Here is a 15899-nt window from a genome sequence, read left to right as displayed (position 1 = left end):
TATACACAGTTTATATAAATTACTAATAAGATGGCACTGGATGTGTATGAGAAGACATTTAAATTAATAGAGAACCCATGCATTTGATTGACAGAACCACAGAAACACTCACTGGGATAGTGAGTAAGAACTAAAGTCAGTAGAGAGTAAATGCCAGCTTCAGCAGGAAATGGGAATTTACTAAAGGCTTGTGCGATTGTCTATAATTTGGTTAATAAATATACACCCTGTGATTGGGAAACCAGGAAACCTTTCATGTACCTTGTTATTCCAGTCAATTGTAGAATAGAGGGTGTATCACAATTATTTCATGTAATATGACATTACATGGTGTAGGGACTCTCCTTTTGCATGTGAAAATGTAGGTCAGTCGATAAAAAATGTAATGTTTATTTTTCAGCATCTGCTTTGTCCCTTAGGGTTGGGGCACACGGGAAGATTCTGGGAGATTTAGTCGCCCAGCGACTAATCGCCTCTTCTTTGGGGCGACTAATCTCCCTGAACTGCTTTCCCCTGTCTTCGCCTGCTAGAAAGAAAAATCGCCTGCAGCAGTTTGTTTCCCGAAGTTGTCCAAAGTTTCCTTGTGAGGCAACTTTGGGCAACTTCGGAAAATGAAGTGCCGCGAGTGCCATGCTGCGGGCGATTTTTCATTCCAGCAGGCGTATAAAGTCTAGAAATAATTTGCCCTACATATAGGCAAATCACTGTCATATTAATATGCCATTATTTTTAAGATTTGACCAACATGTACCTTTAACTTGATCTATTAATTCCAGGTCGATCTGGTTATATGTTGGAACAAAATTCTTTCTAAAGAAATGTATTAGAAAATGATATTTGGTTATTATATGTAATAAGCAAAAATATAGTATGTACTTTAGCGTCTACAGGAAGATGAATGTCTTTTATAATATTTATCTTTACTGTTTAAAGGGGAACTATCCAGAAAATGAAAATTTAATATAAGCTTCCTCATACTGAAATAATTTAAAAATGCTGTACTGTTTCTGAAATAACCAAGTTTATCTTCACTTTTCCTCTCTCAGCATCTGTTTCTCCTCATTCTGTCTTCATTCAGGAGTTGGGTGTCAGATGAATGATCCAATGTACTGTATATTATAGAGGGGCTCCTTTTGCATTTAAGATGTATTTGAGCTCACCTAAATCACCTGAAATCCTGTCTCTCTACATGCAGAATTTGTGCAAAAGGCAGTTATTTTGTTATAGTTTGTTTGTACTGGAATCAGTTATTTGAGTGACCCCTATAAGATATATTGGATCATTCATCTGACACCCAACTGCTGCGTGAAGACAAAAAAACAGATGCTGAGAGAGGAATAGTAAAAAGAAAACTTGGTTATTTCAGAAACAATGCAGAATTTTTAATTGATTGTATTTGGAAAGTTTATAATTTCCGTATGAGACAGCTTATATTAAATTTTCATTTTGCGGCAGTTCCCCTTTAAGTATTTTGGTATCACAAGTATTCCTTTATTTTGTGGAAAAATTATAGGAATTATACGAATCTATTGCTTTTGTATGGTAGACCCCACAGGATTCAATTTGTTACTTAATCCATTGTGGAACTTTGTGGAATCTGCTAACATTTCACAATTAGCACCTGCAAAGCTGTTTTTTCCAGTATCTATGCTTGCTGCAGCCCAGTAGGCAGGAGTTACAGGTTATTAACTTGCAAACGTTAATAAAAAATGTAGGTTCAACCAACTGCCAAGTTTGTTTCTCAATCTTCAATCGTCAGAAATAAACTATAGGAATGGGAGGGGCTTCTGGATCTGAGTCTTATAAGTGGAGCTCCCATCTGACAGAGAATCATCAGAGTTTCACTTGGAACCACCAGGCAAGTCTTCTTCCTTTAGCCATGCTCAGTACATGGGGGTATATGCTTTGCTACCACACTGCTTTATCTTACAGATAGGAGCTATATATATATATATATATATATATATATATATATATATATATATATATATATATATATAATAGAATGCTGATGCACACCAGGATTTTTCTTTAAAAATTGCTTACTTTATTTGATCGACGTTTCTGGGACCTTTATCAAGATACATCTTAGTACAAATGAAAACATTATATAGGGACTCACCCACCAGTCCCTATATAATGTTTTCTTGATAAAGGTGGACCGAAACGTCGATCAAATAAAGTAAGCAATTTTTAAAGAAGAATCCTGGTGTGCATCAGCATTATATTATTATATAAATTTTTCTGTCTTGCACCCAGGTATAAGTCCATTTAAGTGTGTGCTCAAGCCTATATATATATATATATATATATATATATATATATATATATATATATATATATATATATATAGTCAACTTTTTTGAAGTAATAGTTACAACAAGAATGTGTTGCATATTGCTATAGTGAGAGATATTTATTGTTGAAAACCTATGTTACATTTTTGTCCTAAGTCAAACTAATGTAAAGAAAAGGAAGACCGTTTTCTTGCTGTTATCAATGGCTTACTTCATGCAAAACTTCTTATAGTGTTTTAAGGTGAAATTTCCTTTGTTCTAAGCCAAAATATGAGAAAATATGCAGCGTCAACTGTTGCAGAAATACAGTTCCTAGAGCAAGTGAGGGATGCAGGGAATTGCAGTTCTGCAACATCTAGAGTCCCAAGCTTTGCCTGTCTCTGCTCTGATATTTAAACAATTGTCAATTGCTCACAGACTGTACAAGTAAAGCTGTATAGAAAATGTTTTTAGAGACAAATTATTTGGCTGGGACCGTTATATGAAATATAAATGTGAAGCTATAAATGATATGAAAATGGTTATATTATCTTAAATGATGAACATTGACTGCCTAATTCACCAATCTTTATTTTTGTTTCATCACAGCCTTCGTACTCATTGTGGTCAGCCGAAAAGAATACAATGGTTAAGAGGGTAGCAGTGGTCGGGGCAGGTTGCAGTGGTTTGCCTACCATTAAATGCTGTTTAGATGAAGGACTGGAGCCAACATGCTTTGAAAGAACTGACGATATTGGAGGACTCTGGAGGTTTAAGGTAGTGGATTTTTCTGGAGCTGAATGTTTACAGAGTAGACATTACAATGCCAGCTAATTCTAGAGATAACTAGACCCATTATATTCTATACTTTTCCTTCACAACCCCTATAATGGGTCATACACTCATTCACCAACAACTAGATCTACCTGCCAGCATTTCTAGTAGTACGGAGACTGACTTAAGTGTTGGGTTTGGATAATATGGATTGACTAAATGATGAAATATGTTAGAGATGCAGGATAGATCATTCATATGATTAAAAAGAATTGCACATGTACTCTTCTGTGTACATAGATGTGAAAAAAAAAAATCAGATACAGACATAGGCATATGAAAGTGGTTGCAAGACTCCCCACAAGCCTCTAATTATTATAGAGAATATACTGCCCCTCCCCAAAGCAATGTAAAAACATACACATATATGCATATACCTTCATAGTGCAAGTAGGAAGTTTTTGACTATGTATTCTACCCTATACCTGAACCAATAAAGCATGCATAGAAATGTAGACAATGCCAGTTTTACAAACATTGCAGTATTTGACAATCCTTTGTCTTTTTCTTATAATTTAAAGGAAGATCCTGAGGATGGAAGAGCCAGCATTTACAATTCTGTTATTAGCAACACATCCAAGGAAATGACATGTTATAGTGATTTCCCAATTCCTGAGGATTATCCAAATTACATGCACAATTCAAAGCTGCTGCAGTACTTCCGTTTCTACGTGGAACAATTCAAACTCTTGCAGTATATTCGGTTGAAGGTAAGTCCAACAGAAACTGATTAAGTAAGGATGCCAGGGCAACACTATAGATGCAGCATTAATTTGCTCCAAATGCAATTTAAATATATATTTGTCAAGCAGGTCTTCTACCCAATAGTTTTGAGCAACTGGTTTCTTTTCACATAGTCAATGTTAGCTTTTTGTGGCTTAGAATTTAGACCAGACATTGTTGTTGTCAACATACAACTGATGCCTCCTGGAATACATTTCACATGCAAGTGTCATGAGTAGTAGATTAGGTATAGAAAGGAGTGGATCAGTGTTTTATGGTGTATGTAAGCTTTTTCACATATACATACAACTACTGTATCTATTACATAAATATTTTAAATGCTACCAATATGACCTGAGAAGACCCAGGGCTCATCTTTAGTTCATATTTGGTCCATTTTACTTTCCAGACCACAGTTTGCAGCATACGAAAGCGCCCAGACTTCAGCATGACTGGCCAATGGGATGTTACTTCAGAATGCAATGGAAAACAACAAACAGAAATATTTGATGCCGTCTTAATCTGCACTGGACATCATTGTACCCAAAACCTGCCACTTCATTCTTTTCCAGGTAACAGCCTCGAAAGTGTAAAGGGAAGGCACATTGGGTTAGAATGCTGTATAGTGGTATATTGCCTCTAAAACATCATTGCCTCAAACTTTTCTATTGATCCTCTGCTTGTAGTTTGTGTAGGCCATTCCAGAGCAATGCAGGTCACAGCCACAGAAGAGCAAATGCAATGGAAAGAGGCATATTTCTGCATACTTTAGTGCATACATTATATTGTAGACAAGGATCCTGTTATGATCCTGCTGACAGAGTAAATAGATATGTCCTAGTTAACAATTCACAGGAATTGCTGCAAATTACATGGAATCTACATAATGAGTTTACAGTCCAGTGCATTTTGAAAAAGGTACTTAGGGTCTGGTGATTTGCAAGAAATATGAATACAGTTCAGAACGTTACAAAGGTGACATACTGTGTGTCAGGGCCTGCCTTATAAACAGCGGGCCCAATTGAAATGATTTAGATGGGGCTCCCTAGCAAGTTGGTGGCTGGCATGGGTTGCCCTACATTTTCACTTCCTTCTCTTGTCCCATTGGCCCCAAACATTTCATGGCACAATGTGGTCCCTGGTTACTGACACACTTAGCATTTTATATAGAGAGGGAGGAAATAGGGGTACACAAAGCACAAGAGTTAGAGGGAGGAAATAGGGGAACACAAGCCACAAAAGGGACTGAGGAAACATGGCCACAGGGAAAAAGAAGGGGGGATAGGGGCACACAGAGTACAAGAGAGAGGGAGGAAATTGGAGCACACAGAGTACGAGTGAGAGTGTCTGTTTTGACTTCGACACAGCTGAGAAGAGGGACTCTTTAGCTGCCAAACCAGGACTGCAGGCAGCAAAATTGAAAGGCATACATATGTGTTGGGGGACTTGGGGCCCACTTGGACCCAATCGACCTAAGGCCACATCTGCTGTGTCTGGCCCCTCATATGGTCTTTTTGGTTGGAATAGCAGAGGAGATCAGTCTGTGTATGGCCTCATTTAGGCCTCTGAATAACTGTTATTTATATGTGATTGCAGTCAGAATGAATGCATGAATATAAAACTGGGTGCAGGGGCTCATGGGGCAACCAGAACTTGCATTAACTGACTTGCTTTGGAGCTGCAATGCGAATTCTGAATTAAAATTTCAACTGCACCATCCCACTGTCTTTGCAGCATAACATAATACTAGTGTGACAGTGTGCTTACAAACTTACCTGATGTCATAGTCAGAATTTGTATTCATTCCTGCAGGATGCATTAGGGAAAAATCTGATTAGAATTGTTAAAATATCAGCATAATGTGATTATATTCCATTAACTTTTTTTATCCTTGCAGGCATTGAGAAGTTCAAAGGCCAATATTTGCACAGTCGACAATACAAAACTCCCCATCCTTTCAAGAACAAAAGGATTATTGTTGTTGGCATTGGGAATACAGCTGTTGATCTAGTTGTGGAACTAAGTTCTGTGGCTAAACAGGTAATCAAGTGAAGTTGCAATAATAATTTACCATTTACTTAAGTTCTGTACATTACATAATGGACATAATAGATAGCAGAGAATAACCAGAAACATAAAATACCAATTATTTACTTAAATAGTAATGAGAGCCATATTTTAAAAGCTAGCAAAATTCAGAATACAATAGAGCTTGGCAATATGATGAAGTAGCCCTTGCATTGCAGTTAGTTGTATCATGTATTACAGCAAATGCCAATACAGTTACAGGAGCAATTTTACTCCAGGTCTCAAAAACCATAGCAATTAATCAGCAGGTATTTTTTAGACTTCCACCTGATTAGTTACTGTTGGTTTTTAACCTGGAACAATTTTAAACCTATTATTAGATTTAGTGTAAAGGTTAGTGGGAGCTGGTAAAGCACCAGGAATGCCAAGAAATTTGGGATGCACAGAATCCACTATTTTAGGATTCAGCCAAATCCTGAATCATTTGTGAAAAGTATACCCTAATTTATAATTTATGGAAATTATGGAAAGAAAAGGGAGAGAGAACTGTGAGTGCAGCACAGGGTTAAAAATGTTTTTACTTTCTTGTTTGTGTGATGAAAAATCACGTGATTTTGCTGGATGCGGTTTGGCCAGGCATTTGGATTTGGGCAAATCCTAATCCTGCTGAAAAAGACTAAATCTTAGCCAAATCCTGAACCGAATCCTGTATTGGGTGTATCCCTACAAGAAATGGTTAAACCATTATTAAATGCAGAGAAATGCCATAGTGGAATCCAAATACCCATACTGGAACTGGGGTATTTGTCAGGCCACTATCTGAGCAAGCAAACAGACTAACAAATATTTTACTCAAATTTGTGAATTTGCGGCGAATTTGCACGATTCGCCACCGGCGAATAAATTCGCGAAACGCCCGAAAAAATTCGCTGTCAAAAATTGTCGCCTGTGTTTTTGGATGATGCGTCAAAAAAAACGGACGCCAGCGTCAAAAACGAGATGCCAGTTCCGTTTCGCAAATTTTTCAGCGAAACGACGCAAATTCGCCCATCACTAATCATTACTATTTTACAATATGGCAAGTATTTTCTATTCTTGTAATTAAGATTTGCTCTAGCTTTTAAACAGCTTAACACTATTTCTCTCCATCATTAATAAACGTTAACCATTTTTGTTCTTTTTCCCAGGTTTTCCTCAGCACCAGGAGAGGAGCATGGTTAGTAAATCGTGTGTGTGACAATGGCTTCCCCCTGGACACAGTCCAGTCCACTCGTTTTAACTACATTGTCCAGGGCATGATTCCAGTGCTCACAAACAAGTACCTTGAGAGTAAAGTCAACGCAAGGGTAAACCATGACAACTATGGTCTTACACCCCAGCACAGGTAATAAGTTATCATAAACTGTTTATATAATAAACATGTTATTTCTACAACATCTAACTGATTTTTCTCTACTTTTATAAAACAATAGATTCCTCAGCCAGCAACCAACAGTCAGTGATGATCTACCCAACCGCATTCTCGCTGGTAAAGTGCTACTAAAAACCAATGTGAAGCGTTTCACGGAGACGGATGTGATCTTTGAAGATGGGACAGTAGAGAAAGATATCGATGTGGTCATTTTTGCCACAGGATATGTTTTCAGTTTGCCATTTTTGGAAGAGTCGGTGTTGAAAGTCCAAAATAATGAAGTTTCTTTATTCAAAATGATCTTTCCTCCTAACCTGGAAAAGCCAACTCTGGGATGCATTGGGTACATTCAGCCTACTGGAGCCCTTATGCCCATAGCAGAAATACAGGCACGCTGGGCAACCAGAGTGTTCAAAGGTAACTGAAATAATTTTAAGCTTAACATAGTGCCTCCTATTGAAGCATTATTATAATAATACTTTATAAAATGACCTATGATGTATGTGTATGAATCGTTAAATAAACCTTTATGTGAATGTGATATATACTTATTTGTCTTTTAGGTCTTCACCAATTGCCATCAGTGGAAGGAATGATGAAGGAAATAAAAGAAAGAAAACAAAAAATACAGAACAGGTTTGTATTGCTTGGAAAGTAAAATTTAGTAAAAAAAACTAGAGAAATAGCTAATGCTATCTACGTGACTCTTTGCCACTAGCTCTCCATGTAGTCTCTGTCTTTTCTGCCCTGTCCCTTTCTGCTGGTGTGTAGCAGGGGGACTTACAAAAATAACAATGTTCTTGTACTGTTCACTGAATGTTTTCAGTTAAACCTTTGTGTACATTTGTTTTTTGAAAATGTGAACTGGCCACCTTAAGTGATCTACTGCATGGTGTGGCTTCCATTTTCCTTAAGTTCAGTTGATTTCCCATACAAACTAATAGAAAACAAAAAAGAAGAACACTTGGATCAGACTGATAGGTTGGGGGCTATCAATGCTTTTTACAGAATAACAATGCTTTCATCCGGGACAACCAATGTCTTTGGAAATACATGCTAGTGTACTATTTAGTGGAACATTTTGAAGGATCAATATGATGCCACTCAGTTCTTCCTTGTTTTATTTTTAAAATATCCTGAATGTTAGCCAGATGGTGGAAGGTATTAACTCAATATTGGCTTTCAGCCTGTTACACGTTTTGCTTGAGCAATACTCACAGTTTAGTGTTCAGCCACCTTCTTTAGCTGTGCAAATAATATATTTTAAATGAACAAAGTATCTTACTGATAAGAAGATCTAGTACGGTGTCCAACCACTTTTGCCAAAAATTGTACAATATGTCTTGGGGTCCCTTGTGGGAGCTATTTCACTGAAGTCCGTAAATACTTGGACAGACAAATAATACTTTACAATTCCGATATATTTTATTATTTATCGATAAAAATAAGCATCACAGAGTAGAAAAACTATTGCTTTTATGGTTTACTACTGTGTATCATAAGTAGAATACAAACCAATAAAACAAAATGTAATACTGTCTAACCAAAGTAAAGTTCTGTAGTGACATTTCAATTTTTAATCATATTTCCAGGTACTTCAAAAGTCAGCGCCACACCTTGCAAGTGAGTTATGTATCTTACATGGATGAAATTGCTACAGAAATAGGCTGCAAGCCAGACGTAAAAAAAGTCATGCTGAATGATCCTAAACTGGGCTGGGAACTATTTTTTGGCCCCTGCTCCCCCTACCAGTATCGCCTGTTTGGACCAGGGAAGTGGAAAGGTGCCAGGCAAGCCATTCTGACTCAGATGGATCGTATCATAAAGCCAACAAAGACAAGAGTCCTGAAGAATGATGACATGACTCAGGCCTTTCTTTTTCCTTTTGGCTTTAAGCTTCTTGGAATCTTGATGGTTTTTGTCGCTATGTATGCCACGATTTAAGGTGTATGCCACAACCAAACATTAGAAAATCAGTTGCAGAGAAAAGGAGGGTGAGCCTGTTATTATGAATTTTACTGCAAACTCTTGCTATAAATTCCTGCCTTTCATTGCCAAGCTTCCAGGTCTCTGCCAAAAACTTGAATAGTTCATTCATGTCAATAATCTTTGTCTTATTTATATTTAATATTTAATCTATAGCCTTTATTGTGTAGTAATAATTGTCTGTATATTGTTAATTTAAACTTGCAGTCACCATGTTCCATGAACCTGCTAAAGCCTATACTTGCAATGGATATGGAAAAGTAGAAGTTTTGTATTTTGTTTTTCTTGCTCAGTAAAACTGGAGTTAATATAAAAGTTATTGCTCAATAAAATGATGCAAGCATTCTAACAATATGTCCTGACAAGTCACTGTAAATGTTTGTAAAACTGGTTAAAGACCAGGAGAAATACTTTGTAAATGTGAATATACAGTATGTGTGGATTAAAAAACAAGTAGATGACAGTCACTATGCAGACAATACAGACACAACAGGAGCCAATATTTTCTATGTTCTAGAAAGAGACATGACATGCTTTACTTGAAAGGAATACAGATATGATTCAAAATTTCAACAGTGCCATACCCAGGAACAGAGCATACTAATGTAAGCCTATAGTAAATTGAGTGCACTGTTGCTCTGACTATGAGCCTTACCCCCATAATCTGCTCCGGATGAGACCTCAATTCCCAGGGGTTGAGCCCTTGCAACAGTGTGGATGCTGTGTGTTGTATAACTGTAAATGTGTGCAGTGCACAATAATTGACTGCCAGTGGTTCTTGCAACTTAAACAGGGAACCTATTTATTAAAGAACAGCATTCACAAAGGAGTTCAATAAGAGATCAACATGAACATGGAACAACAGTGGATAGGCATATACTCACAGCATCAGTGGTCAATAAAGTCCCCACAGCGACGATAGCATACACAGTGTCTATAAGGTACACCCAGCTTTCAGACTTTACCCTAAGTGGAGCACACTCTAAAACTTAGTCCCTACTTCTAGGCAATTGGTACCTGGGATCATAATCCCACTCACACTCCTTGGTGGAGCCTCAGCTGCTCGGCTAAATAGCATAACTATCTGTCACTCCTAGAGTGAACTATGAAAGCGAGTTAGTCTATCCTTACTAGACCTGACCTTTCCTAGGTTCCACCTCACCCTACCAGCCTGCTTAGGTAATTCGATTAAGAAATTAGACTCTGAACACGTGTGCTCAGCTTTTAAAAATAAAATAGTATAACACAGGGCCATCTAGTGCACTGACCCAGGAATTGGGGAATAACTTATATAAAAATATATATTTCTCACCACGTGAGACTTAACATGTATGAGGAGGCCCAGGTGCTCTGCCCCAAGCTTTCAGCTTGAGCAGTATTGAGTACTAGTATTTTTGGACTGCTGTAGAAGTGCAAACAAAAAACTTACATATTGGTGTAAGGGACTGATAAATGTATCACAATTTACTTTGCATTCCTCTAAGGATTGGGCACCAAGGGGACACTTAGTTTAAGGAAAGAGGTCATTCCCTACTACCGTATTGTTTGTAGGGTAGGCACTCAAAGAGCAATCCCCCAGGCAGTTGTAGCTAAAAAGTATTATTTATTGAAGTACAAGTATGGATTACAGGCTTTACATGTTTGGTGTTCTCACAACACTTAGATCATAGGCTACTGGTAAATTACACCTCAAGTATGTCATGTGACATATGCCATTGCAGTGGGATAGGCTTATCTCCCACTCCCCCTTCCCTCTGTTTAGATTGGTAAGAGTTTTTGTAATACCCTCTGATTGGTTAATTAAGTACAAATGTGATTGGTAGATAACAATTTAAATATCCTGTAAGTGTAATTGACCAGTAGCCTATAATTAAGTGTTGCGAGAACACGAAACGCATAAGGCTGTAATCCATACTTAGGGGCACATTCACCAAGCTCGGGTGAATGAATAGAGGGAAAAAAACTCGAGTTTAGTTTTTTGTGCTCCTCGACTATCGAATTGACGTAAATTTGCCTGAGTAGAATGATTTGAATAGATCGAGCGCAAAAACGATGCGAATATTCGCCCATTCAATAGTCGAAGTACTGTCTCTTTTAAAAATCATTCGACTGCCTACTTCGCCAGATTAAACCTACCGAATTGCTTTAAAAGCCTATGGGAAAGTCCCACAGGCTTGTTTTCTACGTTTATGATCGAATAAAAAGGCATTCGATCGAATGAAAATCCTTCGATCGAATATTCGATCGTGCAACTATTCGCCGGGTGAATATTCGCCCATTCGACTATTCGCCAGTGTGTAAATTTGCCAGAATTCCCTATTCAATTCTATTCCCCAGTTGAATTATGAGGGATTTAACCCCTCGAAATTCGACCCTTGATACATCTGCCCCTTACACTTCAATAAATACTTTTTAACGACAACTGCCTGGAGGATTGCTCTTTGAGTGGAATGATTCCCTTCCTTAAACTAAGGGTCCCCTTGGTGCCCAATCCTTAGAGGGATGCAAAGTAAATGGGGTTGCAGTTCTACAGCAGTCCAAAAATACTAGCACAACAACTTAAGGAGCTCTTTAGGCAGTTGGGTTGCCAGTAATCCCATAGAGCGAGCAGCAACTTCTCTAGAGGCATTACATATTGACTTTGGAATAGAAAGTCAGGAAGCCTATAGCCCTGAAAATAAGCACACAGGTCATTTGGGATGGCAGGGTTGGAATATTAACATTTCACCAGAAATATTCAATTCATATCATAATAGTTTAAATTATGAAAAAGATAAAAAAGATACAGGTTAGAAGAAATTAATCTTTTGGTTTTCTTAGGGGATTCTAATATAATACGTTTGTGTCTGGCCTAGTAACTTATAGCAAGCAATCAGTATTAATTGGCTACCTGAAAGGACATTTTTGCTTGGCTAGTATGGTTTACTAGCAGTAATACAAAAGTGAATCTCAAACCCAGTGTTCCCCCAGTCTACCGATATAGTAGGTCTCTCTTCAACCTGCAATCAGCAGAATTTCAATAGGGATCACTATACACCTCAAATAACCAGCATTAATGAGTGGGGGAAAAAAAAATAGAAAAATAATAAAGTGTAGTATCTTAAATACCATTCACACCCATCGTGTTCAGAGGAGCTTTAATCAGTGTGCCCCTGATAGGTATAGAATGTGAAGTGAATATAGTTACATCACACGTGCAACAAGTAACTGTGTGTAAAATGGATTAAAGTAGAATAAATGTGTTGATTTTAGCAGTTGATTATACTCACAAAAGCACATCAGATTAAGGCGTTAATCAGAATAAGAGTACTTGATCCCCCTTGCGGTCTTCTCAAATCCTTCTGTAGGCAATAAAAAGTGCAGGAGCGTTGAACAGTGTTTAATAAATTGTTTAAAATACACTCACAATGGTTCTTGATAAAACAGCATATAAAATCAAAGGCAGTCCCAGAAAAGCATGCCCAGAAATAATTTTTTGGCCCATGTCAGAGTAGTGTCAGAATGAATGGATGCATGTTTGGTGGTATAATTACAAACAAGGACTGTGAATGCACACAATACATATCATTTTTCCCTGCACAGACAATTTTTCCTTTGCGCATTTTACACAGTGACTTACCCAGCAATATGAAAAGATTATTTGGTCATTGGTATCATTGTGCGGTGTATGTATTAAAACTTCTTAATAAAACAAGTTATTTTGCAACAAAAAAGTATGCCACCCTCAAACGCCATCTTTAGACAGGTCTTAAAAAAAGTGAGCTGTCATGAAATTATACAACCCTGCAGTAAACTAGTGTCTAACCATCATTAATTCATCAATGACATGTAATGGTTTTTTTTTTGCAAACTTCCATTCCATTCCTATGTTATTGTTTCAAAATATTCACAAATGACCACAGGGTGTCACTAAAGATTGGTATTAAAATCAATTCTACCTTACAGACTTGCAAACATTCCAGCTGGAAACAGACTTTATTTGACACCTGGTTTATTGAATTGGACTCTGACCCCTAATTACTGGGATGGTGTGCTTAAAATATGGATACATACATTTTATTTTGCCTGTATGAATTTCATGTCTTCCTCCTGGTAGTCAATAGAAAAATAAATAACAAACAACCTCAAGCAACTGCCATCAAAAAACCTCACCAATGCAGAACTTCAGCACTTAAGCAGAAAGATCCTCTGTCAATTGTTGTAAATCTATTTGAACTTTAGCCAATGATACTCAGTCACGGGGGCAGAATATGTCTGTGAGTAAAGCTCTTCACTTTTATATTTTTCATTCTTTACCAAAACTCAGTGGAGTGCTGTTTATTATTTTGCTTAGAAGTCTTTTGGTTTTAGGTTTAGAAGTGAAGTTTGAGAGCTATGCTTCACTGACAGGCAAACTAAATAATTATGAAGTCACATCAATAGGACCTGCTGTATTTTTGTTTTTCTAGAAGACATTTTGCTAGTCATCAGACTGGCTTTCTCAATTCAGAACTCAGAAAGCCAATCAGATGACTAGTGAAACAACTTCAAGAAAGAAAAAAAAATACAAGTCCAGTTGATTTGACTTATTACCATAGATATAAAATGAACTGGATGAATGAGAACCTTCACAGACATACATTACTTTAGGAACCTCACCATGTGGCTACAAGACAGTAAGAGTATTGGTAAATATTAATGTAGGGATGCATAGGGTTACTAGCCCCTTTGGTTTTAAAACCCTACAAGTTAAGTTCCCTTAGTTGCTGGGCAGAATGGAATGTATCTAAGTAAGTTAATTTGCATATGTGTGCTATCGGCTAGCAGGTAGCGTGACCACTTATTACATTTTCCTGTAAATTTGCTTTGCGGGAAAAAAAATCTCATTTTCATGATTTTTTTTGATTTTTCATCAGATTTTCACGATTTTTTCAGATTTTTCACCTGAAAACTCAGATTTTTGCCCGAAACCCAGCGCACATCAATAAATCATTGGGACTTCTCCCATTGACTTATATGTGGTCTGACATGCTATAGGCATACATACATTATTAATATACTTAAAGGGAATTTTTTTTTTAAAAAATGAATCAGATAATAGTGCTGCTCCAGCAAAATTCTGCACTGAAATCCATTTCTCAAAAGAGCAAACAGATTTTTTTATATTCAGTTTTGAAATCTAACATGGGGCTAGACATATTGTCAATTTCCCAGCTGCCCCAAGTCATGCTATTGCAATTATATGATATTTGTGAATTGTATGGAAAAGTTAAGCTGCAGAGATATACATAGCATCCGAATGATTAAAAGTTGTAAGAAGATCTACAGAGAACACATCAAACTCCCATCCAGGTACTAACCAGGCCTGACCCAGTTGTTTCTGAGATCAGACGAGATTGGGCACTTCTAGGGTGGTATGGCCATATACCACTTTGAACAACTATGCTAATTAGCAGAAATGATATATTGAATAGAGGTTTACACAATAATACACTGAGCTGTTATAACATGGAGAACAAGATTGCAAAAAGCACTCAGTAACTATATGCTAAATTACTACAATGAAGCAAATGTCATCTGCAGAGATGCATACAGTAATGTATTTAAGATCTGTGATATTGTAAAAAGAACTACAGACACATAAGATCTATACACTTAGTTGTTTGCAGCAGTGCAACTATAATCTACAGAAATGAACCCAGTATTAGTATGCCGAGTATGTACAATGTTCGAAAAGGACTGCAGTGATGTGCTTTTAACTTCTTACCTTCCCAAGCATTGAAAGTGTGATCTCTTTAACTCATCAAGTTGTCTTGAGATAACAATAACTTACAACCTAAGGGATTTCAGCAGACAGTTGAACTCAATCAGAATGACACCCTGAAGATCGTTGAGTAGTTTATTTCATGATGTGAGGATCTTGACAGCAGTGAACATCCAAATAGGTCAAAAGACTATAATATGGTGCACTCTAGCAATATAGATGCAGTTTAAAATGGAGCCTAGCATAAACTACTGGACCAGTGGAGTAAACCAAAGAACAGAGATCAGAGGGGATAACAGGAGGGGAGATGGGACAACACAAGCAAAGGCAAACCATAAAACAATAATGCATGTGTAACATGACAACTTTCCTGGCAAGTCTAGGGGGTCCAGTGCCCCCCCCCCAGAGAGGGGGGTAATATATTAACCTGCCTGGAGTTGAACTGGGGACCTGGTGTTTCTGTGCTGTCTACATTACCACTGCTTTTCATTATCTATATGCTTAAAGGTTGCAATAAAGTAAATGTAATCTGCAGCAACGCATATATTAATACGCTGATCAGCTGTGACAATGCAAATATGAACAAACGTGAAAAATACACAGGATCTCTACACTTAATAGTTTCAACAATGTAACTATGAACTGCAGAATATACACAGTGTTACGTGGTGAAAAAAACTACAGAATGTATTCGGGTAACCATATGGTTAATGGTTGCAAAAAGGGTAGATGTGAACTGCAGAAGTCCATATGTTTAAGGTTATGCAAAAGAAATGAAAGCTGTACAATACACATAGTATTATTACACACTAGCATAGCATAGAACCTGCATAGCAATGAACTGCAGGCATATGAAAATAAACTGCACATATTAATATACCCAACCTGTATAATTAAA

General features: G+C 37.2%; 1 protein-coding gene across 1 annotated transcript; it reads left to right on the top strand.

Moving 5' to 3' along the window:
* Window positions 1-2862: 2862 nt before the first annotated feature.
* LOC108714417 (flavin-containing monooxygenase 5) lies at window positions 2863-9612 on the top strand. Its single transcript, XM_018258625.2, has 8 exons — window positions 2863-3053; window positions 3632-3820; window positions 4243-4405; window positions 5731-5873; window positions 7049-7245; window positions 7334-7689; window positions 7836-7908; window positions 8865-9612. Exons 1-8 carry the CDS (start codon window positions 2922-2924, stop codon window positions 9214-9216), a joined length of 1605 nt encoding a protein of 534 aa, XP_018114114.1. The 5' UTR covers window positions 2863-2921; the 3' UTR covers window positions 9217-9612.
* Window positions 9613-15899: the final 6287 nt, after the last annotated feature.

This window comes from Xenopus laevis, chromosome 4L (genome assembly GCF_017654675.1).
Source record: "Xenopus laevis strain J_2021 chromosome 4L, Xenopus_laevis_v10.1, whole genome shotgun sequence".
Lineage (NCBI taxonomy): Eukaryota > Metazoa > Chordata > Amphibia > Anura > Pipidae > Xenopus > Xenopus laevis.
This window is presented reverse-complemented; position numbering and strand designations above follow the sequence as displayed.